Source organism: Homalodisca vitripennis, chromosome 4, assembly GCF_021130785.1.
Source record: "Homalodisca vitripennis isolate AUS2020 chromosome 4, UT_GWSS_2.1, whole genome shotgun sequence".
Taxonomy (NCBI): Eukaryota; Metazoa; Arthropoda; class Insecta; order Hemiptera; family Cicadellidae; genus Homalodisca; species Homalodisca vitripennis.
This window is the reverse complement of record NC_060210.1, coordinates 133332454-133359049: the sequence shown is the minus strand read 5'-3', so window position 1 is coordinate 133359049 and position 26596 is coordinate 133332454. Positions and strand designations below refer to the sequence as shown.

Genomic DNA, 26596 nt, shown 5'->3' with positions numbered 1-26596 from the left:
GGGGTTGGATGTCTCCATGATTTTTCTCATGTTGTACTGCCTCTTGGCAGCATCAACACTCTGCCGATAATATCTTTTTGTCTTCAGGTAAAGGGGTATATATTTTATCCCTATCTTTAGGGCTATTACTTCTGTCATGAAGAAAAACAACAATTTTCTTAATACTAGCCAGCTTCTCACTATACCACTCCTTTGATCTTCCAAAACCCACAGGCGGTTTAGAGTTCTTGGCAGTTTTTGGCTTAACATGTTTTATTGGAAAAATTGCATAAAAAGTTTTATTAAAGTTGCCTATTCAAGTTGCCTATTCAAAAACAACCTGAATATCAGCGGTGTCACAATAGACAAATTCCCAGTCTGTGTTCTGCAACGCAATCTTAAAGTTTGGAAGTAATTCATCCTTTACTATCCTTACACTATGTATGTACTGCTTGTGCCAGTTAAAAGTATCATGGTCACTTACCTCATCCAGGTTCACCTCAAATCACCACTGGGCAGTGGTCTGCAATGACAGGGGGGTCCAGAACATCCGCCGTGTACTCCCAGGAATTAAGGGATGTGGCAATTGAATCAAGACAGTTTGCTCCTCTGGTTGGCTCCCATAAAGAAATGTAGAGGCCGTGGCTTTTACGTATATTGGAAAAAATATTTGTCTCATTATTATTAAAATTTAACTTCATATTTAAATCACCTCCCAAGATGACAGGTTTACTACATTTTGCCAGATAAGTTAGGCACATGTCAAGATATGTAAAAAATCTAATGTCTCTGTCAGCTGAAAGGTAAACAGCAACAACCAATAGGCCTAAGTCAACAAGATCAACTCCGCTCAACTCTATATTTAATTCCTCACAAAATTGGTTGAGGTTAAGGGGCCACAGCTTTGTGGTTATAATTAACATAAACAGCTGTCCCACCATTACTCTCCCTTCCCCTGATGGGTGTATTATGTTTGTTGCAGACTCATAGAAAAGAACATAAGCTGATATCACCTTTTCAGGCTAACCAAAGAATAATCTTAGATGAAATAATAAGCTACCTCTTCTCTTGTCACCAACAAAGGTTCTAAACCTACAACATTCAGATGCAGATCATCCACAGTAAGAGTTGACACCTTCAGTTAGTGTATCACTTCACAACAAATACATTTAACACGCTTACTACTCCTGCTCCAGCTCCAAGTCCCTGTGTTCTTGAGTCCCTTCATGTGACGTTGCACTTCATTAGAAAATCCTTGAAACCTCCTGACAACTACAACTTGCCTTTCTCCACTCGAACTGTGTCTGGCATTAAAAAATAACTTTGTAAGACAATGACATTTTAAAAGTAACGGAGATTGGTGTCTCCATCACAGAGAAACATTTTAATCCTAATAAAGACATATGCAGCCCTATTAAAGAGAAATTCTTCAACCTATATCAAGAAAACAAGGAAAGATTACAACTAATTGTGAAAATAATTAAGCTTGAAAGGCAAAAATGTCATTAAGATGACATTGTGATGTTGGACAAATATATCCATTTTGAAACATATACAATTAAGGGTGGTGCTTCGATTAAGAGTTGATGCAGATGAACAACTTAAAAGCATTTTCAAAATGCATGCAGTAGAGCAACTGACATATTAAGCAAAACTTCTCAAACTGGTTTCAGTACTGTAGGCTAGAAATCACTGAATCCAATTTAAACATAATTTTATCTTCAAGATGGTATGCAGTAATTCCTAATGAATCACCTGGCATCTCAACTAAAGAAAAAACTACTCTTGTACTAGGTTATGTTCACTTTGGAGAAAGAGTCGAAATAAGGGTAGATTGTCATGTTTCATTGAAGCATTTGACAACATAGCCTTCAAAAAGTTTTCAAGATTCTAGAATTCCAGAGACTCTTCTGTTTTTTTACCATAATTCTGACCTCTTCCATCAGTGGAAGACAATGGAAAACCAAGACTTGGAAATGCCATTAGCAGAGGAGAATTAGGGACAATTTGTTCTTAGAGAGCTGGAGCACTTACAACACTCATTTGATAACTGAGTTAGCATTGGTACTGATGGGAGCTCAGTTGTTATCAGACACCATTGGCACTGTCAATGAAATACAAAAATCAGCGAAGAACATCATGATGACACCTTGCTATAACCATAAACTTAAATTGAGAACTTCTCAGTCAACTCAAGTACCACTGATCAATGAAGCTACATTTCATTAAAGACGTTATCTTCATTATTTTCATTTGCAAAGTGAAATGCAGTTCTCAGTGAGTTCATATGGGTAAAACACTAAAAAGACTGTGAAATTAATCATGATGTAATTCTGCAGTTTATGCCAAATTTGCCCCAAATAATGTGAGGGCTATCCAAAAAGTAAATAATGTTTCCCTCTGTAGCCGCTACGGGCAGCCATTTTTGTGTCAGGGCGTTATTCAGTTTAGAGGCTATCCAGTTATGCTAGTGAAAGTTTATTATCGCTCCTTGTTGTTTTATAATAGCAGTTAAAATGTGTGACACAATTAAAAATCCCGGAGTTGTGAAGTGCGGTCGGTAATACAATGTGATTACTGAAGGTGGAGTGCGTCAAAGGCTCACCAAGTTTAAAAATGGCCAAACTATTGTGCATGACGACGAACAAAGTGGACGACCAAGCATTGTGACTGATGAAATTATCTCTAAAGTCATTGAGAAGATTATCAATTAAGGCTGCCGATTCACAATAACAGAACTATCACTTAGTTTTGCTTTAATTTCAAGGAGTTTGTTACACAGAAGTTGGGTTAACATACATTTTGTGCAAGATGGACTGAAAATGTTAACAGAAACCCATAAAAATCAGCGTATGGATGTTTCAGTGACATTTTTGGCCACTTATGAAAGAGATGGTGACTCTCTCCTCGAATAAATCATTACAGAAGAAACTTAGGTAAAACACGTGATTTGCAACTACCACCTGTTTTCAGAAAAAAAGTCCTGGCTTGCAACACAGCGCTTTGATGATGACGTGGAACTGCAGGAAGGTGTGACTATCTGGTTGAAGTCTCAGGCAGCTGAATTTTATAACCCTGGTATATATCCGGTACGTTTAAAACTGGATGTCATCCCTATATAAAGGAGGTCCAAATCAGTTCATTAGTTTCAGGCCTATCACCCTTGCGAGTATCCTTGCCAAGATTTTAGAAAAGTGTGCTAGAAACCAATTTCAAAATTACGTTATTAATCATGGATTTTTGTATGGAAACCAATTTGGCTTTCGGAATGATAAAAACCTAAACGATAACTTATTTTCATTTACAAAAGAAATTCATAATACAGTTGGGCATAATAAGAAAGTACTAATAGTTTTCATAGATCTAGCTAAAGCTTTTGACACAGTCAAAAGAGAGGTATTAGTGCAAAAATTGGATTATAAAGGTGTTAAAAGGTACAACTTTGGAATAGTTTAAAAATCATCTAAGAGCAAGATATCAGGTTGTTTTAGTTTTAGGCAATCATAGTTTAATCAAAGAGATTGAATATAGTGTTATTTAGAGTAGTACATTAGGAACACTTTAGTTTCTATATATATATATATATATATATATATATATATATATATATATAAGTGAAAGCTTCGCTCCAGGCAGTTACTATTCATATAAGAAAGTAGTTAATAATTGGCTAGTAGAATTACGTATAACAAGGATTGATAATGTCTTAAATCCACTTACATGTCAACCTAACTGCTGGGGTATTTACGATCTCAGTAGTTTGTGTGTGGGTATCTGAATCTTTTTCTAGACTTTGCTATTATGGATGTTGATGTATCTTATGGATAAAAGTAAGTGTATTTTCTTTTTCTTTCATTTTAAAAACTAGTTCAATGCTATAAGTGCCTAAATTTGTATGGCGACATGTTCAAAAATAGTATCACTTTCAAATGCATATAGTACAATTTTTCATGTACTTGCCCTCATAGATGCATTGTAAGATATAAAGGAATGGAAGGTGACATGTTCTGTTTAGGTGACATTTTGTCACAACACTTCCATTGAACGCTTTGCTACAAAAAGATTCTTTAAATCTCACAAGTGCTGGCCAAGTAGTGAGGGATTTGATTCTTAACTTAGAACAAAGGCACACTGAAACAGAAACGCATTTCAAAAGTATATTTTCACAAGTAAATATGATGGCTAAGCTATTGAACAAAGAAATAAGAAAACCTATAAGCACTGAACCAGGAGACCAAATTACAAGACCTTAGATCCATTAAAATACTTCAGAATCTCTTATTGAATTCTTTTTTGGACAATGTTTGTGCTGATTTGAAAGCAGATTTACCTATGTCCTGGATTCCTCGAATTGTCGTTACCTGAGTCTGTTGCATACATTGATATCGAGAAAGTACAAGAAATTTGTGAATGTATCTGCAGCATGTTTCTGACATTGTTTGATGATGGCACCTGTGTCTTGTCAACGAGGTTAAATGCAGAACTGGGATTATGAAGTTGAAAGAGAACTTCCTAAATCTGCTATTGACACTCTAAACTTATGTGACAAAGACGAAGACCCAAAAATTCATTCTTCTCCAAATCCGGTGCACTTCACCAGCAAGTAACGTGAGTGCTAAGGAATCCTTTTCTTAACTCAGACGGTTAAGTCTTCGCCCAGAGCAATCATAGTGCAGAAAATATTGATTGGGCTTGCTCTACTTCACATTCACCATGATATTGAGCTCAATCCTGCACACCAAATTAATCAATTAGTCAAATCTGACATTAAATAAACATCATAGTGGTTTTTTGGAAACCATCATTTATGTCTGTAATGTTCAGAAAATATAATGAATACTATTTTTGTTTTTGGTTTCCTTAAAGACTTACATGTTGGATAACCTAACCAAGGTGTTGATAAAAAAAATGCTTTTATCACACTGTTAATCACTTTCAAGATTACATGAAATATTAATTTTGGTACACTTTGAATTTTTTCTGCTGCAAACAAACTCAATTTCTTACTTTGAAAAGGAGTTTTTTTCAAATTTGGTTTGAAAGTCCAATGTTTAATTCATAATATTACATATTTTTCATATTTTTTTTTTAAATCCTGTTTCATGAAGGGTTTCACTGAACGATGGCAAATGTCCGGAAATATCCTATTTCCTTCACAATCCTTCCATCATCAAAAATAACCTTAAAATATTTTTCATTTTGACTCCCTTGAATTATCAACATTGCCATTTTTCATATCGGTGGGTAACTTAACTTAACTGGTACCCAGCATGTAAATTAAAGCAATGTGTGATTCTTGATTTATTTTTTGTCTGCATATTTGAATTGTAGTACATAACTACAATTATTTCAAGTAAATAACATGTGCCTTACTAAAATGATATTTCTTTTATGGCCAGACAACCTTTTGTGGAACTTGGCAGCATCCTTACACACCACAGTGCACCCTAAGAAACCCTAAGGGATACAATAACAAAGATTAAATCAAACAGCATTTATTGCATAATATTTATACAACCACAAAATATCTTAAACCAAACCAATATAACCAATATCTTATCTTGGTTTATCTTTAAATCAGTAATTAACATATAAAAATAAAACAATGATAGAATTAGGTTACAGATAAAACGAACAAGTCTCTCTCTCCTAAGTTTGCTTACCAATCCAACATTATAACAATACTGTATAACAATTTGAAATACATAGGAATTTTTTTCTATTTAACTAGTTAAACATACTATATCATAATAAATTTATGCTGTCCAAATGTAAATTTAAAATATTTTTTATCTGGAATTTAAATCACAACGGACTAGTAAAGTATTGTAAAAACAAAAACATTGCACATGTTACTTTTTGTTTTATAATGAATTATTAATGATAATGAACTAAGCTGTGTTGATTAAAGGAGGGATAGTGACTACCATAATTGAACATCCATTCATAGCTAATCCCCAAACCAATGAACAAGAGCAATATACTAGCTGTTCCAAAACTCAGTTTACTAGGAACATTGTGTATTTATATAGTATATTTTTATTGCAATATAGCTGGTTTCTTTGAGGAAACTGATATTTTTGTGATATTTTCTATATATCTTCTATTTATTCAACTTTGAAATTCAATGTGTTGAAATTTGCACAGAAGCCATGACCACAAACTAACAACCAAAAACGCATATTCTTTTACAAGGTTGGTGGAAGAACAAAAATGATGACTTTTTATCTATTTCTACAAAGATTTTTTCAAATTTAATCACTTTCTACGTAAAGTATAGGTGGAACTAATGTTTGCTTCAAGTTAAACAAACTCTGTGCAAATACATTAATGAAAATGGGAGATATTTAAGATAATTATTGTAAATTTACAGTTTTGCAATTATACATTCACTATGTAAATTATGTACATTTATGAATGAACTAAACAAGTGTTCTTTGAATTTGTTACAATCAGAAAACTGACTGGGAGCACCAGTATACTATTTATTTATAAATAAACTCCCAATACAAATATAAGTCTAACAATGGTATTTTAATCAATAATTTAAACAAACATTATTCTTACTAATTACAAAAATTCATGAAATACATGCATTCATTGTTACATATCTGATTATTTACAGTTTTTAAAATTAGGCTAACACATAAAAACTATTATTTATATCATCTAAAATAAAATTAAAACCTTCCAAAATAATGAACAAAATTCAGACAATAGGATGCATATCATTAAATTTAAACAAACAAAAATCAAGCTTCCAAATCCAAATCATTCATCCAAGCAACAAAATTGCTATATTAAAACCCAAATCCAAAATTAGCCATATTATTCTGATCTGACCAAGCTGCATACCTGGCTCCATCCATCTCATTAGCTAACACTTGGTCCTGGCGTAATGTATGGTTCTGACCACCTATTGCTGCTCCACATCCCCTCTCAGGACAGATGGCTTCCTGCATCGCCCCACCACACTCAGTAATACAGTATATATGACCGTTCTTGCACTTGAACCAGTGCCCTGTCTTCTGCGAACTGTTGAAACTAGATTTCATGGCTTTATTTATCATCTCTCTTTCTTCATTTGAAATCTCTGTAGAACTTTTTATCTGCTTTTTGAGTGAAGCAAGTAGTTCTTTCATTTTGTTATCAAGTTCATCATTGTAGATGACTACAGAATGTATTATACTTTCTGCCATCCTTCTCGTTTCTGTTGCCCCTGAGTAAGAGGATGCCATGTGGTACTCAATAGAACTCGTGTATATCATTAAGTCACAAAGCCTGAGAATTCTTCTTACTTCCAGTTCAAAACTTTTCATTTCCTGCTCATTAATTTTCTGGTTCCTCTTCATCAACAGATTGGTCAAAAAGTTTATTTTTTTCGTCAAAGTAGTTTGTGCTTCATTATTAAGTTTTCCCCAAATTTCTTCTTTTCTTTTATACAATAAAATGAAAAACTCAGTAAAGAAACATAAAAGCTGACTTTTTTGTGAACTCAAAACATTTCTTTTCTTCATTTTTACTTCTGGCAGTTCACTGTTTAGGTTGGCAAGTAGAACCTCCAAATTGTCAGGCTCTGTGAACAAAAAGTTTGTTTTTATGTGATATACAAGTACTTATATTAAAATAAGACAAGATTTTACACAACAATGTCTGACCAAACAAGACAATACATCCTTGACAAATACTAGATACTTTCAAGAAAATGGTATTTCCACATCTACTGGAACTGACTGAAGTCTTAAGTAACAAAATTTCAGGACAATGGAATTTCATAGCTTGTTCATTGCTAAGGGAGTATACTTGTATGGAGGCTATGCTGAAGAGTTTTACTTAGATGTTGCTTTAAAACACCTTTAAAAATAGTTTTCCTATTCTTTGTTCACAACAACAACAAAACACTATGAGTGATATAATGCTACATAAATGAGTAACTTTCAATGATGGCCAAGAAATTTTCATTATGAAGAATGGGAACGGGTGATTCTCACTCAATGATTACTGACTATTTATTTGGTGAAAAAAATGAACAAATAGGTGAAAATTAAGAGACCTTTAACAATTTCTTTTTTATCTCAAGAGTTCTGTCAACTATCAAGAAGTGTTCTTTATGATATTATTGTCTAATGCTTAAATTACAGAAAAAACTTATCTTTTTGCTTCATAACAATGCCTGTCCACACACCACAAAATAAGCTCAAGATCTCATCATGGCATCTGGCTGGAAACAATTTGATCATCAAGGAGGATGATGGCTCCAATCTAGTGGTCTAGTGGTTGCACGTTTTTTGCAACTGAATCAACATTTATTGAGTTATCTACATTTCAGATAGTATAGCTGGAGTTCAATGCAATTGAAAACTCCTTTTATAATGAAGGGTTTAGGTACGTTACGCAGAACTCATTTACTTATATAAATGTAACTAGTAAGTAGTACTTTTAAATACTATACCTAAGATAGTCAATAGAAATCAGGGTGGCTACTCAAAACCTCTTTTCAAATTCCTGGTTTTCTCCTGTTTTCCCGGTTATAAACTCCTGATTCTCTAGTCTATTTTCTAACCAAATAAACAACTGTAATATCGCATTTAACTCTTATAAAGAGTGGATAGGTGAAGGTTTATCGTCATCAGCTGTATTTGCAGATAATACAACGAAGCTGCAGTGGTTAGCAAGTTTCTACACTAGCGATAAGTGAGAAATTCTGAGACGATTAATCACTACCACCTATTTTAAGCTCCTTAGTTTTGTCTTTCGATGTGTTGACATAACATCGTGTATACCTAATAAATTTCCTTTCTGTAGTGTTTGTAAAACACATGTATCCAATCTGGAAAAATAAAGAGAACAAACAATTGCCAATACAGTGCTACCGTGGGGAAGCCTGAAGTTCAACACTGCGGGTCAGAGGTCTGCGATGCACGAACTTTTGATACGAGACAACTATTTTGCTGGTACACAAGGTCAGTTCAGTACAACAAACAAATAAACAAAATACCTCATCTGAAATCTACTTTTAACTTTGACCTTTATGAAAAAACAATCCTAAGAATGCCATGCTACTTCTAAGTAATTCACAGAGATTCAGGAAAATTAATATATTTTTAAACTACAAGTCATACCCTGTACTCCATTAATACAGACCCTCTGCCTATGCTTAAGGTTAGCAAGATAGGACTTAAATAAGCTGAGAGCAACCCCACGTACACCATAGTGCTCAAGCTTCGACAACAAGTCCACATGTCACAGTGTCAAAGGCCCTGCTCAGATCACATAATGTAGCCTGTACAAAGAGCCTATTCTCAAAGACATACAACACCTGGTGACATCCATGGTTGCCCTACCTAACAAAATACAACTATTTTCAAGAAAATCACTTACTTCATCATGAATAATGATTTCAAACATTTTTGAAGGAACAGGAACTATTGAAATAGGACGAAAACTGTCTAGTTTGTCTCTAGGACCCTTTTTGTACACTAGACAAACATGTGCTTTTTGCAGACAGCGGTCTATACAGATAGTTAGAGGTATAACAATGCAGTTAAATATTTTTTTTCATCATGTTATTTGACATAAAGTATAAGTCGTGTTAAGTTTTTTTTTTTTGCCCTTAGAACATCCTCTGTAGATAATGTTTTCCACACAAATGCTAAATCAACCCTACTAAAATTCACTACCAAGTCTCTGGCAGAAGTATTAGTCAGCAATATTTCATTTTAAAAATATCCTTAACAGAGTCTAGACAGTACTTATTAAAAGTTAATGGAGATATCCGAGTTACATTAGGCTTCCTATTCAGAACACAGTTATTCTTAATAATATTCCAGGCAGCTTTACATTTATTTGAGCTCTGCTCAATATACTAGTTTTTTCTTAACACTAGCACTAGGGGTGCCTTTATCTAAGTAATGAAGGTCCATAAGTTTGGCTTTTATAGCTTGTAGCTCAGGTGTATACCAACTGTGACTCACATTAGGCTTGCCTCTTAAACCGCTATAGGTTTTCAGAGGAACAAGATCAGATATTACATGTTTTATAGTGGTAATAAATGCAGTAAATAAAAAAAAGCACTCGAATGATTAGCAATGCAATCCACATTCTCCCTCATGGCACTGTAAGCAGGAGAGCAATAAAAAGCAGATAGAATCAAAGATTGTGCAAGTTTCAATTTCCTGGTTCCTAGCAATATATTTTTATACAGGTACAAACTCCTAATTCTTCCCAAGGCTTTCCTACAGATGTAAGCGACATGGTCTGTAAACATGACATAACTGTCTAGTATTACCACAAGATTTTTCACAGTATAACTTACTTTAAATACTTTGTTTTTAAGAATAAAAAAAACTGTACTGTAGTCTATATATTACACCAGATGGTGTTATTTGGTGAACTGTACATTTCTCTGAATTTAACTTAAGACCATGCTTCACACCACTCGCTTACACTTTCAAGATCATCGCTGAGACTTGCAAGAATTAAGACGAAAGTTTTTGGGTTCATAGGTTAGGTGAACTAACTCTCATCAACATATGCACATACACTGCTATGCTGAGCACAAGATAGGAAGTCTGCAGTATAAAATGTGAAAAAAGGACCATACAACTGCCTTGCGGTACTCTCTTAGTTCTTGGCAGAGAGGGTGAATAATCTGTATTCAACTTTTTTATTTGCCACCTGTCCTCAACATAAGATTTTACCCAATTGATTGCTCCCTCTTCAAAGCTGACACGCAATCAATAAGCCGCGGTTCAACAAATATAACAATTGGGAGTAATCTAGCATGACTAATGAGTTACACTTGCCTCCATCCCTCGCATGTGTTAAAGAGAGAATAAACAGAAGACCTGTACACTATACAAGGTATTATAGGAGAATGGATTCAATAAAACACAGGTTATGAGGCACTAGAAACATAAACTACTAAACTTATGTGTCAGAATGTGCCACGTATAGGTCAAAGTCAAAATAAAGAATGCTTTAACTAATATGTCTTTTTTACGTTGAAGGAACGATCAATACAGTAGGGAGAACGTTAAGGCAAAGCAATATCAAAACTGTATTCAATCCAGCTCCAAAATTAAAGAACTGTTTGTGACTAGTGAAGGACATGATTCCACTGCGTATGCCTGGAGTGTATAAAATTCCATATATATATATATATATATATATATATGTTTTAATTTACATTGGGAGACAAGCTTATGACAAGTTTAATGAGTAAATGAACACATTATACAATAAAAACATCAAGAAACATAAATAACAGAACATAGTACAGCCCGAATATAGGTCAGACCAGAACTCGTTATTTTCTGATTTAAACTTTCTGGTTATGTTTATTGTTTGTTAAGTTCAAATATTTTTATTTCGGCACCAAGAATTCCGTTTTAATAAAGAAATATAAACATTTTCCATTATACTACAAGCTAGTCTCACCGCAGTTACTGGAGCTGATTGCAGTCACTGTTAGTCTGCTTTTCACATTGTGTATTGTTGTAAGTGATAATAAATAATGTTTTACTAAGTTTCTTTACAAATCTGCCGACAAATATTGAAGCAAAGTCTATTATAATATATTATAAGTGTGAAAGGTAACACTTGGACTAACACGCCATGTGGCAGCTTATTTATCTACTTATTACAATCTTACAATGATGATATATAGTATGATATACTTATATACTTACTGAAATAATACTTTTTATTTTTTACTATTTTTTTTTTTTTTAAGCCGCAGGAAACCACACCAAGACATGTATTAAGAACCCAAAGTACAAAATGTTAAAAACCAAACATGTAATAGACTTAAACAAAACAAAAGTTCTTTTTAAAATTCTCTAATACTATCCAAAAATAATAAGAGAAACCTTAAAAATAATCTAGAAAGAAAATCTTCTAACAAATGAAATAGCGTGAAAAATTGTGTAGGCGATGTTCAACATGGTGTGAACAGAAAGACTTTGAGTTTAGTTAAGACACTAACCGCGTATCCTAAGAACTAAGAGTGATATTTAGTATCGGTACAGAAACATTAGTCTATAGGCAAAAACCTTGTATTGCTCTTTCCAAACAGTCAAACAAGAAATTGTGTAGGCAATGTTCAACATGGTGTGAACAGAAAGACGTTGAGTTTAGTTAAGACACTAACCGCGTATCCTAAGAACTAAGAGTGATATTTAGTATCGGTACAGAAACATTAGTCTATAGGCAAACACCTTGTATTGCTCTTTCCAAACAGTCAAACAAGAAATTGTGATATATTTAGCAGGGTGATTGTAGATCAGATTTATTGTATGATAGTTAACTAATGAATTAGTAGTACGAGGTAATGTGCATTGATAGAAGAGGCTAACGATAACCTCCAATATCTGATACTTAATATTTTGAAACGTAGTCATAATTTCTTTATTTGAAATGAAAAATCTTTATTTATGGAGGGGAAAGCTAGGACTGAAAAGTCCTCTCTTCCACTTTAAACTGTATTTGTACATGAGTACAGAGGTGATATTAAGGCCACGTGGCTCTTTCTTCCAATTGATTTCAAAAAACCAAATTACTAAATAAATAAATAAATCTCCAGTTAAAAAAAATCAATATAAATCTTTCTACTGTTTTCAATAATTTAAAAATTAAAACAAAAACTAATATTGCTTTGCATGATAGCATATAGCATAAAAAACCTATTTACATTTTTAAACCCATTCACTCAATTATTCATTCTACCCACTTGACCCATGCAGTTATCTTTCTAAGAAGAGTTTTTCCAAAGCAGAATTGAACTGTGCCTGGTTTTCCAGTTTTTTAATCCCATCTGAAAGAGAATTCAAAGCTCTGCATGCGGTAACAATGAAGGATTTATTAAACTAAAACTGTTCTATGACTTGGAATCCACAGCATAGACAAATTAGTGCAGGTATTTTTTGTGCTTCCTTGTGACACAAATCCTATGTAACAAAAAATAAAAAAATAAAAAAGGTTAACAAAGTTCTCAAAACATCATTAACTAGAGAAATAAACTAAAACTATTTCCATTTACCATTTACAGGGAAAGCCATTTTCACAAATGTTATTTCTTGTAATCTTCTAATACACTTGATTCTTTCCTTTTGGATTTCATCCAGCTTTCCAAGGCATTTTAGCTTCACTTTCTGTACATCACTGTATGTCTTTTTGATGAGATTCATGAAGCGTTGGGTAGTAACAATGGACGTCTTACAACGAGGACAGGTCTTCGCTACGATCTCACTCCCCTCCTGATCCATATTGAGCCAGTACTCAAGACCAGTCGTTTCTAGTGTGTGTTTACAGTCTTGGAGAAAAACCCATCTGAAATGACAGATAACGGTTGAAGTTACAGCCACAAAAGCAATGTAACATTACAAGTAATCATATATCAATAATGGCAGACATACATTTTACCCTCCAATTATATTTTTAGTCAGGCTAGTGGACTATGGTAAATACTTGTAGCAAAGGTTTTAATAATTCAGTATTAGAAATGGTAAGTTACAATCATATCTACACAGCTTATTATATATATATATATATATATATATATATGAACAATTAGAAAAAGGGTGTTATGTATTGGCTTTATTTTTGGATCTATCAAAGGCATTTGATACTATCAATCATAATAAGATGTTAGTAGTCCTGGAGAACATTGGTGTTGTTGGAGTGAACGTAAACTGGTTCAAATCATACTTACAAAACAGAGGTTACAGAGTAAAAATAGTAAACACTTATAGTGAATATAAGCTAAGCAACTGTGGGGTACCACAAGATAGTAACCTTGGTCCATTACTGTTTAATATCTATATAAATAATATTTTTAATGTAACTAATTATGTAAAGGTGTGGGCATATGCAGATGACATCCTTCTGGTAGCATCTCATATGAATCTGGTAACTGCCCAAGCAATGCTTAAAAACTATTTTAATGAAATAAATAAATGGTTGCATAATATGGAACTTGTAATAAATCCAACAAAGACTGTCATGATGAATATTCACTTAAGAAATAAAAAAGTAGGTAATGAGCCTGTTTAAAATACCACACATGTATGTGTGAGCAACTAAACACATGTTTATTCCTTACTTCATGTGATTGTGACAGAATAAAATTAGTAAGTACCCATGATTATCTTGGGATAACAATAGATAATGGTTTAACATGGAAATACCACATTGAAAAAATCTAGAAAAAGATTTGCTCGTGTGTTGCAGTATTTTATAGATTAAAAATATATTGAGTATTGAAAGCAAGATTTCAGTATACAAGGCGTTAGTGGAGTCAATTGTTGGATACGGAATAATTGCATATGGAACAGCTGCAGACAACTACTTCAATAAGATACAAAACCTTCAAAAGAAATGTCAGGATATGATGTTGAATGGCAGAGCTAATGGTATGACAGAAAAACAGTTGTATATACAAGCCAATAGCTTGACACCAAAGAGTTACAACAAGTATAACATCCTTGTATATTATTTTGCAGATAATAAATATAAAATTTCAAACAGTAAAACCACTTCTATAGCTTTAAGAAATATTGAAAAATTCAAAGTTTATAGAATAACAAATACTTTTGGTAAAAGATTGGCCAAATATATTGTTCCTTGCCTATTTAATAGTCTACCAAATTATATTTTTAATGAACATAATTATTGCAAGTTTAAAAAAACTGGTTTACAGGTGGTTAATGGAAGAGTTATAAATTTGGAATGTAGATCTGTATAACATTTCTAGATATTATTAACAGAATTTCTAGATATTATTAACTTATTATGTTTATTAGAAAAGGAAAATTTGTGATTAATGTAGGTATGTATGTATGTTATTATTGTAAAACATTACAATACATTGTAGACATTTACTGTTGTATAATGATTGTTGCTGTTATAAATATATAGTCTATATTAACTTGTTGTTAACTTATACCATAATATTGTCATTTTTTATAGTTTAGTTATGTTATTGTAATGTTATTGTTGGGGTCTGTTGTTGGATTTTGGTTATTGCTGTGATAAACATATAGTGTATATTAATCTGTTATTGTGGCCCATGTTATATTTTTTATAGTTTTGTTGTGCTTTTGAATATTATGAATAAACATTATTAGATTGTTATATATGTGATACACATATAGGCCTAGTATATATAGTTATTATAATATGTTATTTATTGTGTTATTAGTCTAGCTTACTAGTTTTTAATTATTTATGTAACCTGATTAGGCGTCATGAATCTATAGTGGATCAGGTTGCCCTATTATAGATAAAATCAGATACAGAGTAAATTATATATTTTTGTTACAAATTCTGACATAATATTGTCGGTGGTTTGTGTTTGGAGTGTTTTGGTGTGATGATGATATTGTTGGGAAATTGTTATAGATGTATTTGTAGAGCATAGCCTGTGGTTTTTGTTGTTGTTGTTGATGATGTATGGGTTGTATTTGTCGGGGTTGATTGGTTTAGTTATTGTACTTTTTTTGGTGTAGACACATGCCAGGTATAACACATGAATTTTATAGATGCAGTAATGAACTGTTTGCTGGGGTTTGCCATTGGTATGAAGGCCTGGACTGGGGACGGGAGGGGCTGCAGTTTGTGGTGGTGGCCGCGTGCTGTGCTGCAGTGGGAGAGGTTGGGGAAGGGAGGTTCGCTGGTTGTGACTGAACAATATGCAGTGTGAAGTGGATTACATTTTGGAAGGAGTGGAAAAGTGGATTATTATCGGCATATAAATGCGTCAAAGCACAATACAGTAGAACATGCACAATAGCGCATGCACAGTGGCGCAGTGCCAAGGCACAATTGGGTTAGCGCAGGTGTAGCACAGGCACATATCGCAGACTGAATGGGCGGACGGACACATTGACATGTATTTTGAATGCTCTAAATGTTGCACATGGGTGAAATAAATTTACGCATTTGTTTATTTGTTGATGATCAACTAGAATGAACTTTTATAATTGGAGTAAGGTTCATGCTGGATTTGCGCGTGCATTGCAATTGCAGAAATAAACACTGGTAGTGGCGGAACAAGGAACGCCTGATGGGAGGGGGTATTTATTCTTGTCTCATACCGATTGGAATTGGGTAAGGACATCGAATGCTTCCGACTCGAAATCATACAATCCAATCACACTATATGACCAGTGCAAATTTGTTAGGAACATGAACTTAATTTTAAGAGCTAAGAGACCGGTTTTATCAGTGTTTATAATTTGAAATGTAAAGATAAAATAAAACAAACCTGTATGCTGTTATTTTTGCTTGTAAATTTTAACAAAATAATAAGTGCCAATTTTGATACGTAATTTAATAAATAAATTGTATGGTTTAGTTAAGGGAGTTTAATTTGGACCCCGCTGACAAGTGTTGTACTTAGCGGGGCCATTGAAATGTAAGCTTTTGGAAAAAAACCAATTCAATTCAATATATATATATATATATATATATATATATATATATATATATATATATATGAGGGGGTGGTACAATGTACTACAGTCATGGTGTTATAAATACCAAATACAGTAATCACATTTGATAGTGTTCATGTTATTACAACTTTATAAACTCTAATTGTGGTAACTAAGAATGAATAATCAAAGGATGGTGAAATGTATATACTGAAAGTTTTTTATGACAATATTTTACACACTATGGAATATTACTAAATACAATACTAAAACTAAGAATATGTTTATAACATTTAACACGTTCAACGAATCGGGTACACACCGGCCTTTCGTAAAGCGTGTTGTGCTTTGGAGTACGTTGCTATGCAATTCCTCATTACATTTTTATTGCCTGTCTTTGTGATTTGTAAAATTTTATCCCACGCTTAAATAAATACCTCGGACTATCATATACCTTGTCGTGTACACAGTTGCTTAATTTGTAAGGTAAATTAATTTGTTAATACCCATCGGGTACACTGACAAAAATTGGAAAAACATATTGAAATAATTTGTTTTGTGCCAAATTGTCAATCCCACATGCTATTAACGTAAAAAACTAATAAATTACGGTTTTCGGCCATTATTATTGAACAAAATCGACAGAAAATAAAAGTCTGGAAATAAGCTGTTGTCAGGAATGTGTTAAAACATTAAAAAAAAACAAAAAACTTAACACTTTTAATGCCAACAATTGTTATGAGAATACTAGTATGAAAATTTCCAGTGTCACAGACATAAACCCTAGAAATATCTTGTTTATAAATTGTTCATAGATTTATATTTTACAGCATAGTGGAGATAAGAGTGGCTCAGAGGCAACGTTATTGAACACATTCCCGAAATTGTAACTTTGTATTAAGTTAAGTCATTTTGTGTAGTAATTTGTGTTATTAAACAACCAAATATCAAGTTTCTGTTTCTTCCTTAAAAATAAAAATGTTTCAGCAAAAATATATGACAAAATACATATTACATAAAACATATAGATACATTATTTTAGTTTGATATCAGAATTTTTGCTTTGTTTATACATAAAGTTTTGCAGGTTCTTTACAAGACAGTGAAAATTGGTAGAAAAATGTTTAAAAAATGATAAAGCAAAATTATCTTTAGCCCTGGAGCTGCTGGTCGCTGTGCTTCCTAAAATGCCATGGTACCGGATTCATGATTTTATTATTTGTGCTTCCTAATATGCCATGGTACAACCTCATGTTTTTATTATTTGTGCCTCCTAAAATGCCATGGTACCGACTCATGTTTTTATTATTTATTCGAACTTTGGAATTTTTACATGAAATTTTAAAGTTTTTATTCTGCTGTCTATAACCTGAGTTTTGGAATTTGATCCGCTATGATGACACGATATTTTAGTCTGAGACGGGATCAATTCTTGATTACATGTTTTGATGTGTCGAAATAAGCCAAATATTATGTACATTACTTTACTATTGTAAAGTTGTCTTTTAAATCTTTAGAACCCAAAATTCACTTAGAATTAAAAGTCAAAGGAAATTTGGCCAATATGTTTAAAGTGTGCTTAATCTAATCAACATACAATGAACAAATATTTTCTCAATTGCGTTGAAGCATAGTATGCTTTTAACTTATGACTAATCCAAAAAACAATATTTATTACATTTTAGCTATCTTGGATATATTTTAAGATTTTATATACCCTTGAGGTAACCAAAAACTTCAAAAAAATTATTTAATAACAATTACTTAAATAAAAAAACTTTTTTTACACTTGCTTGGAATAAAAGAAATATTGTTTAAATGTACGTCTTTGGTTGAAAAATAAAAAACATATCAAAACTATTTTAATATAAAATATATTTTTTATGAATGTTTCAAAAAACACTGCAATAGGGAATTATATCCCCTGCCATTTTTGAACAAAATTATCATCATTTCTAGGGTGAAAATGATATATTTTGCAAATAAAATGGCACAGTAAATTTTGAAAATGGATTAATAAAGTGATGAGAGGTGCTAAAAATATTGCTCTTCAAAATACAATTTAATAGACATGACATAATAAGTGTCATATTACTTAAAACATCCAGCATGGTAATAATGACATCTTGAGCATTTTTATAAGTTAAAACAGTATGTGAAAGTCATGCAGCATATCTGTTCTTACTTAGCATCATCCTCCGTCTCCTCGCCAGTGAAGAAGAATTCCTCGAAATGTTCAGGCTCACATTGTCTGCATGGAGGGCAAGGCTCTCCACAGAAGCCTACACATGGATGTGTACAGGCCAACACGATAGGACATGCCTCATAGCAGGGTTCACGATCACATGGCTCCCCACACAGCTTGTTGCACTTGAGGTGTGAACACTTGTAGTCACATGGCTCCTATGTGAATACAAGTGGATTAGGACAGGGTGATAACTCCCTTTCACTTGCAGTTCAACATCAGAATTACATTGAGTCTGTTTACATTAAAAGGAACTCCTTATAAGAACACAGACAAATTCATTCCATGCATGGGGTGGTTTTATGTATTAAATCTACTGTTATTTACTTACGAAATTGACCTGGAAATGAATTGAATTATTTACCAAATATAATTGTTTCTTATTATTGTATAGTAAAAACTGCATTTAATTTTCTTCCTTACAAATATGTAAGATCACATGTGTTAGGCGTACTTAAAAATATGTTGGTCCATCAATAACTTTAATATTATATATACTTAATCCATATGCTTTCTCGCAGCTCTGTAGACAGGTGATCCAGAGCTGCCGTCGTACTACAGACCTCTCTGCATGCTGGACACGGCCGGAAAACTTTTTGAAAAATTAATCCGTTCCCGCCTGATTTCTGCCGTGGTAGCTGTCGGGGACCTTTGCCCTCGTCAGTACGGCTTCAGAAAGGGACGATCAACAATCGACGCGATTACGGAAGTACAGAAAGCAGTTGAAAGAGCCGAGAGCCACAACCATTTCTCCCGCCGAGTAGTGCTTCTTGTTACGCTTGATGTCAAGAATGCCTTCAACTCGGCGAGATGGGTCGATATGTTGGATGCACTTCGTGACACCTTCCGAATTCCAACGTATCTGTTGCGGCTCATCGAGGACTACCTCCGTTCTAGGCGTCTGATATATGACACTCGAGACGGAGCGCGGACGGTGGAAGTCACCTCTGGTGCCGCGCAGGGTTCAATACTCGGCCCGGATCTCTGGAATATCGCTTATGACAGCCTCCGGAGATCCGAGATGCCAGAGGAAACCGTCTTAGTTGGGTACGCCGATGACGTTGCGGCTCTCATCGCCGCACGCAACGTTGAGCTGGCCCAGCTAAAGTTGAACCAGGTCATGCGAGTGGTCAACGCCTGGATGTCCGATCACGGTCTTTCGCTTGCTCTGAGCAAGACGGAGATCGTGATTCTCACAAAGAAGAGAATTGACACCGTCGTCCCGCTGCGAGTGGGAAGGGAAGTGGTCCAGTCAACGCGTGCCGCCAAGTACCTCGGAGTCATGGTGGACCGTAAGTTAAGCTGGAGAGACCAGATCTTCCGTTCGGCGGACAAGGCTGCTAAGGTGGTCTCTTATCTTAGTAAGCTGATGGCCAATGTTGGGGGTCCTCGGTCCAGCAAAAGACGGTTATTGATGTCCGCAGTCCAGTCTGTACTCCTTTATGGGGCAGATGTGTGGGCAGACGCTCTTACCAAGGAATGTTATAGGTTGCGACTCGCCCGGGTTCAGCGTCAAGCTGCGCTCCGGGTGTGTTCCGCCTATCGGACAGTATCCGAGACTGCCGTCCTGGTGGTTGCCGGAGTCATCCCGGTCAAGCTCTTGGCAGGGGAGAGGAAGGCGATTTATCAGAGACAAGGCGAGATCGGCAAGGACGCAGCAAGATCCGAAGAGCGTGCCCGAACCTTCCAGCAGTGGCAACACAGCTGGGAGCACGAAACCCGAGGACGATGGACTGCGCGACTCATCGAGCAGATTCAACCGTGGGTCAAAAGGCGGCATGGCGAGATGGATTACTACCTCACGCAGTTCCTGACAGGTCACGGCTATTTCAAGTCGTACCTGAACCGGATGGGCAAGACCGATTCACCGGATTGCATCTACTGCCCGGGCGTTCCCGACGACGCGGAACACACCTTCTTCCGCTGTCCGTGTTGGGAAAGGCCCCGCCTGGAGGCCACAAGAAAACTCGGGGTTTTTTCGGTGGATAATGGGGTCTGCGAAAAGATAATGGAGGATAAGGGGAACTGGGATTGTTTGTCACAGTTCGTCCGGGGCATCCTCCTGGAAAAGAAACCCGATCTGGACCGCGAAGTGGCCCAGATCCCTTGACCGAGCGGCTGGATAAGGAGCGAGCCCCATGGGCTTAAGCCAAATTTAGGCCTAGCCTGAAGTAATGTGATAAACAATCCCAGGTTAGAATCCTAAAGAGTAGAGGAGGTTTTTTAGTGGGTAAACTCGTTTTTAGGGGAGTCCCACACTACAGGCTGGCCACCTGTGTGCGTAATAGCATTTTTCCTGCCTCTCCCTCAAAAAAAAAAAAAAAAAATCCATATGCTTTATTTACATTATCTGCTTTCTTCTACTGCAGTAAAGATAAATGACACTTAATGCTTATGTTTATATAAAACATTCTTCATGCAATACTGTGCCCAATATATTCTTTAAACAATGTCATTTTAAATAATAATAAGATGAATAGACCAATAATCATTATATGAATCAATCCTGCCCACATTTAAATTTGTGACCTAAGAGAGTCAGAGAAGGATATAATGATTTCCCTCCAAGGTTAATCCCAACAGCCAAACCATGAGTAATTATATCAACCAAACTTGATCTTCTTAACGTTGTCTTTGTGACAGTTATAGAAATTTCCTGTTTTGTGCGGAGTTAAGATAGCACAGTCTGCCCGTCTGCCATCCCCTCCAGTACCGACACTGAATACTAGGAAATGGCTTTGTCTTAGCTGCTCCACATCTCTATCAATCTTCCCCAACCAATCCTTATATCACACAGCTCCTAAATGACATATATTCTACCTAGTGATACTTATTGTGTGTGTGTTTATACATACATATATATATATGTATATATAATGGTAGCACATTCACCCGGCAAGTGAGAGATCCGGGTTCGAGTCCCGGCGGAGCAAGTACTTTTTGCGATTCAATTGTTTATTGAAATTAAATTAGGCTATTGTCACTTATACAAATTTAATGAACGTAAATACAAGTCATTTGACAGGTATTTGGTCTTCCAATCATATGTTAGTTTAGTTATTTAAACACATAATATGTGAAAGAAACGGCCATATACAAAATAATTGAAGCGTAAAAAGTGAGGGCTCTGTGGTGTAATGGTAGCACATTCACCCGGTAAGTGAGAGATCCAGGTTTGAGTCCCGACGGAGCAAGTACTTTTTGCAATTCAATGTTTATTGAAATTAAATTAGGCTATTGTCACTTATACAAATTTAATGAATGTATATATAAATATATATATATATATATATATATATATATATACACACACGTAATTTTCTCAATGACATGTTTTCCAATCACTTTACATGAAATTATATGCAATTTAAGCAAAAAGTTTATGCAATTGTGTAATCAGGTTCAAATATATACAGCTGAAGATACATATTATCGTGTTGCAGTACATGTGAGCTAAACCTTTGACTGTACTAGGCGTGGAACTAATACAATCAACTGTACCTTCAAAAAGCGACACTTTTTTAATAGTTTATGACTTGAGAAAATTATATTTTTTGTAATCATAATTGTAAAAAATGACATATTTGTTAATGAAGTTATTTTGTAGTATAATGTATTGTTTTGAAATAAAACGCACGTCAATTCTTCATCTGAATGTATCTTTTGCATAGATACCGTCAACAAAATATTATAAGACCTTATATTGAACCGTTTTACTTTGGGACTAATTATAAGATGATGATATGTGTTAAATGCATATCCTTGTTGATTGATCAATTTCTATGGATTTTTTCTATTTTATCTGCTTGTACATTTATAGATAGATAATTTATTAATTATAAATTTAGACTGGATTTTCTAACCTGACACCTATTCCAATTAAAGTAGTGTGTTTTGATTATTCTTTAATGTTATAAAAGAAAATAATTTTAAGCTATCAAAAACTGCTGAATTTTATAGCATATAGCCTATTTCTTATAAATGGTTTTTTGTTGTAAAGCAATGAAGTTCATCCAATTTATTGCAATTTTTACATTTAACGATGTTTTGAATGGCTTATTTAATTGAAACCTATATGTATACAATGTCGGAATTTAATTAAATATTTGCGCTCAACTTAACAAAAGCCAATGCTCAATGAGAATAGCCTTGTTGTAAAACTATTTATTTAGTTGTGACAGAGAACGGAGACATAGGAAGAGAGGAACTAATTGAGTGTCTGGAGGGGAATAGCCGGGCAAAAGGACTGCCGGTGGTGGGGGAAGACGGATTGCGCACCTGATCGTATTTTACAAACAGTGTGGCAGGAAGCAGACTGAAAATATGAAAGCGCTAGGAGTCTTTTTTTAAAATAACACAGATTCTATATGAATAAGTCTTCGTTTAAAACTGTATATTTGTTAGTATTTAAAGCTTCCATACTGTTTTCTTTATATATTACTGAGTCAGTTTTGGAGCCCCTTTACATAACACAAAAATGTATCTTAAAAGCAGGATTAAGGAAAAATAAGCGTTATCCTACTGACACTCTTTTTCACGAATCTTCACTCCTTTCCTTGCGACAGTTGTACATAAAGCATCTTTTAATTCATATTTATAAATATTACAACATAATTTTCCCAGAAACATCACATTCTTATAATACCAGGCATGCAGTTAATGTCGGTATACCTGTTACAAGGTTAGTTAAATCATTTTCAATAACAAATTCCTTTTATATTTCCCATGTATTATTCAGAAACATTTGCAAAAACTTCAGTCACTTCAAATTATTCGAATCAACTTCAATTTCAATTTTTAAGAAAAACGTTAATTTTTTCCTTCTACAGATTGGCCTCGAGGGAGCCGAGGCCCTAATCTTATCAGAATATGGGCGGGCTTGACCTTGGTCCTTTCTCTCACCCCTCCCCCCTCCGATATCATCTGTCATTCATCTACATTTCAAAGTGATAACTATTTCAAATAAATTATATATAAATTTTTTGGTCGGTTTGTTTAATTTAATTTATTATTGTTATTGTTGCTCTTTCGTTTGCGTCTGAACCATACCCGGCAAAACAAACTAACATTAATTTCTGTAAAAGATAGCGTCTCTAGCCTACGCACAGGCTGCTTGCCCATGTAGGCTAATTTCCTACAAATATATATTAAGAAATTACAATGTTTAAAATTTCATTGTTAACAAAAATTTGCAAACGCATTTGTAATCTCTGTACCTATAAGAAGATTGTGGAAATAAATTTATATTTTATTTCATTTCATTTCAAGTACAATAGTAGTGTTACCTTTATCAGCTGGTAAGGTTATTGACATAGCTTTTTTTCTTCTTTTGTCAAATTGGGTTTGTTAGGTTTGTGAGGGAATTTCCCTGAGCAAAAGATTGGCCTTACAACAAAACCGGTCACCCCAATCCTTAGATAACTGTGCAACAGCCAACTTGATTCCAGTTACATAATCCAGTGCCGTTACCAATTTTTGTGCCTCGTAAAAGTTTAAATCCTTAGAGAAAACTGATATCTCCACTACATTGAGAAATTTTGAAGAGGGTTTTTGATTAAATTTGTATTACTTGCATCCGTATTCGCTTTCCCTTCACTTAGGCAGTTTGGAAGACTGTGGTGTAGGGGGAGATGGCATAAACAGTGGCTCCACTCACATCTGGATGCCAGAAGTCTGTGTACGCAGCAGGTTCAGAATGCAGTTTGAAGTTATCACACTTGGTCCGTTTTCCAAATAGAATAGTAAAGATACTATAAATTAATTGGCTTCATTGGTCCCAGTTTCAAATGAACAAATTCTCATAAAAGAGAGTACCATTTTTCGAAAAAAAATAATGCAAATTGCAGTTGTGAACCTACTGTCAAAGTCAGGCCTTTCATACTTGTACATTTTTAAAACTTGTACAATGATAAAAATAAAGGCACAACATATAGCAGCTGTTATTGTTTCTTATGCATTTCTGTAGTGGAAGAAACATGAACAATCTATTGACATGCAGAATAATGAATCAAATTCTATTGACAAATTTAAAATATTTAACATAAAATATGTTTGTAAACCTTTTGAAATCGTAAATCCATTAAGTGGAGCCTTTATTATCTCAGTTCAAATGAAATGTTAGGTAGTTATACTCTCAGCTCGCCGGACCACGGTTAGTAGTCGGCTGGGTTCGACGTCTAATCTCAGCGATTGCATAACCATATAGGTCACTTTGACTCGTATTTAATGGCAGTATTTGACCTTCAATCCTTATAAATGCATTCCTCGAACACCTAGAATGTTTGTTAGCTTTAGTTTGACATTTTTTTATTGGTTTACGATTTATTTTTGTAAACGTACCAAGTAGTATGCACTTTAAGCTATGGTTTTAAGCTACAGTTTTATCTTATTTCACAGTATTTTTATTTGTAATATAAAAATTCAATTAGTATCAGTCTCAATTAGGTGTCTTAATACAGAAACTTTTAATAACCCTTTGACGTGGATTGACGTTGTATGGACGCAGCACCTCTTAACTGCATTATGAAGTTTGACGTACATATATCGCCAGCCATTAGTCTATGATGTGGTTCCATCTTGTGAAAAAATCACAAACTATTTCAACCAAGTAATAATGAAAGTACCTTGTGGATAGGAACATTGTTGCTGTTCTGTTTTTGTTCTCTTCATTTTATTTGTCTGAACAGCTAACTGCAGTAATGGCGGCATGAGCAAATTAAGCGGCAGGACTTGTTTACCGGATGTATTTGCTTGTGTCTTGCATTGGTGGATTTGATTGTTCATAAGAAAGGTGTTTGTAATTTTAATATGTGATTTTAATGAAGTCATTAGTTGTAAAAATGACAGTATGTGATAGTGAAATTGACCGCTGAGTGGACTTTGATTCTGACAATAGTGTTAAGTGTTGATATTTACTATGCTCAGTTGCAAGAAACAATATATTGTGAGAAAAGTTATGAATAACATTCTTGGATGCTGTTCATCTAGGCCCACAGGTAATCAAGTACCTGTCTGTCTGGATGATAACAATGGCATTGTTAGTTCACATGAGCTTTTACTACCTAGGCCTACTCAAAACAAGTTTGGCCAAGGTATGCCTACAGGGCCTAATAATGGAAACACGAGGCTTAGAGTTAGGGCAAAGGGATACCATGGGAAGACAGATATCAATTAGACCATAATAGGCTTAACTCTAGAAATGAAGCCATACTTCAAAGATTACCACACCAAAATCAACTTTTAACAGGTAATTAATATGTAAATATGCATGTAAAATAATTACTATGCTTTCATTATGCAATTCTTTACCAGTATATGTGTGAACAAAACATGAGTATTTAGCCACATTTAGCTAAGATATTGCATGTTTACTAAAACATCTAAGTTATCACACCAGATTATTTCAAAATAGTAACGCCGTAGAGGTTATCATGTACAGCGTCAAAGGGTTAACAACGGAATATAAACTCATTCCCATATTTTGATTATTGGCTACAAATGCACTAGTGTTTCAATAAATAGTATGACAATGCATTAAATACACTGACACTTGGATATAAAAATAAATGTATATGCTGTTTGCTATATAACCATTAAGTTGACACACATAACACTCATGGTCACCCACAATGATTCTACAAATGGAAGTACAAGATGTGGTCATAAACCTTCAAGCTGACTCAGAAAACACCCATAACCACACATAATGACTTCACGAGCTGAGGAACAAGAATTTATCATAAAACTTCAAGCTGTCAGAGAACAGCCATCGCCACCCATAATAACTCCATGAGCTGAGGAACAAGACGTCATAAACCTTCAAGCTGACTCAGAAAACACCCATGGCGACCCACAATGATTCTACGAGTGGAGGGGCAAGATGTAGTCATTAACCTTCAAGTTGACACAGAAAAATGTCATGGCCATCTATAATGACTTC

General features: G+C 34.4%; 1 protein-coding gene across 2 annotated transcripts in view; it reads right to left on the bottom strand.

Annotated features, from left to right (window-relative positions):
- Positions 1 to 5458: 5458 nt before the first annotated feature.
- LOC124360193 (NFX1-type zinc finger-containing protein 1-like) overlaps positions 5459 to 26596 on the bottom strand; it is a 108036-nt gene continuing 86898 nt past the window's right edge. For both annotated transcript variants that reach the window (XM_046813590.1, XM_046813589.1), the window contains 3 exons: positions 18598 to 18815; positions 13019 to 13308; positions 5459 to 7555 (listed from right to left, as the gene is read on the bottom strand). In XM_046813590.1, coding sequence (XP_046669546.1) covers positions 6780 to 7555; positions 13019 to 13308; positions 18598 to 18815 — 1284 coding nt within the window. In that variant the 3' untranslated portion in view covers positions 5459 to 6779. The remainder of the gene's footprint in view (positions 7556 to 13018; positions 13309 to 18597; positions 18816 to 26596) is intronic.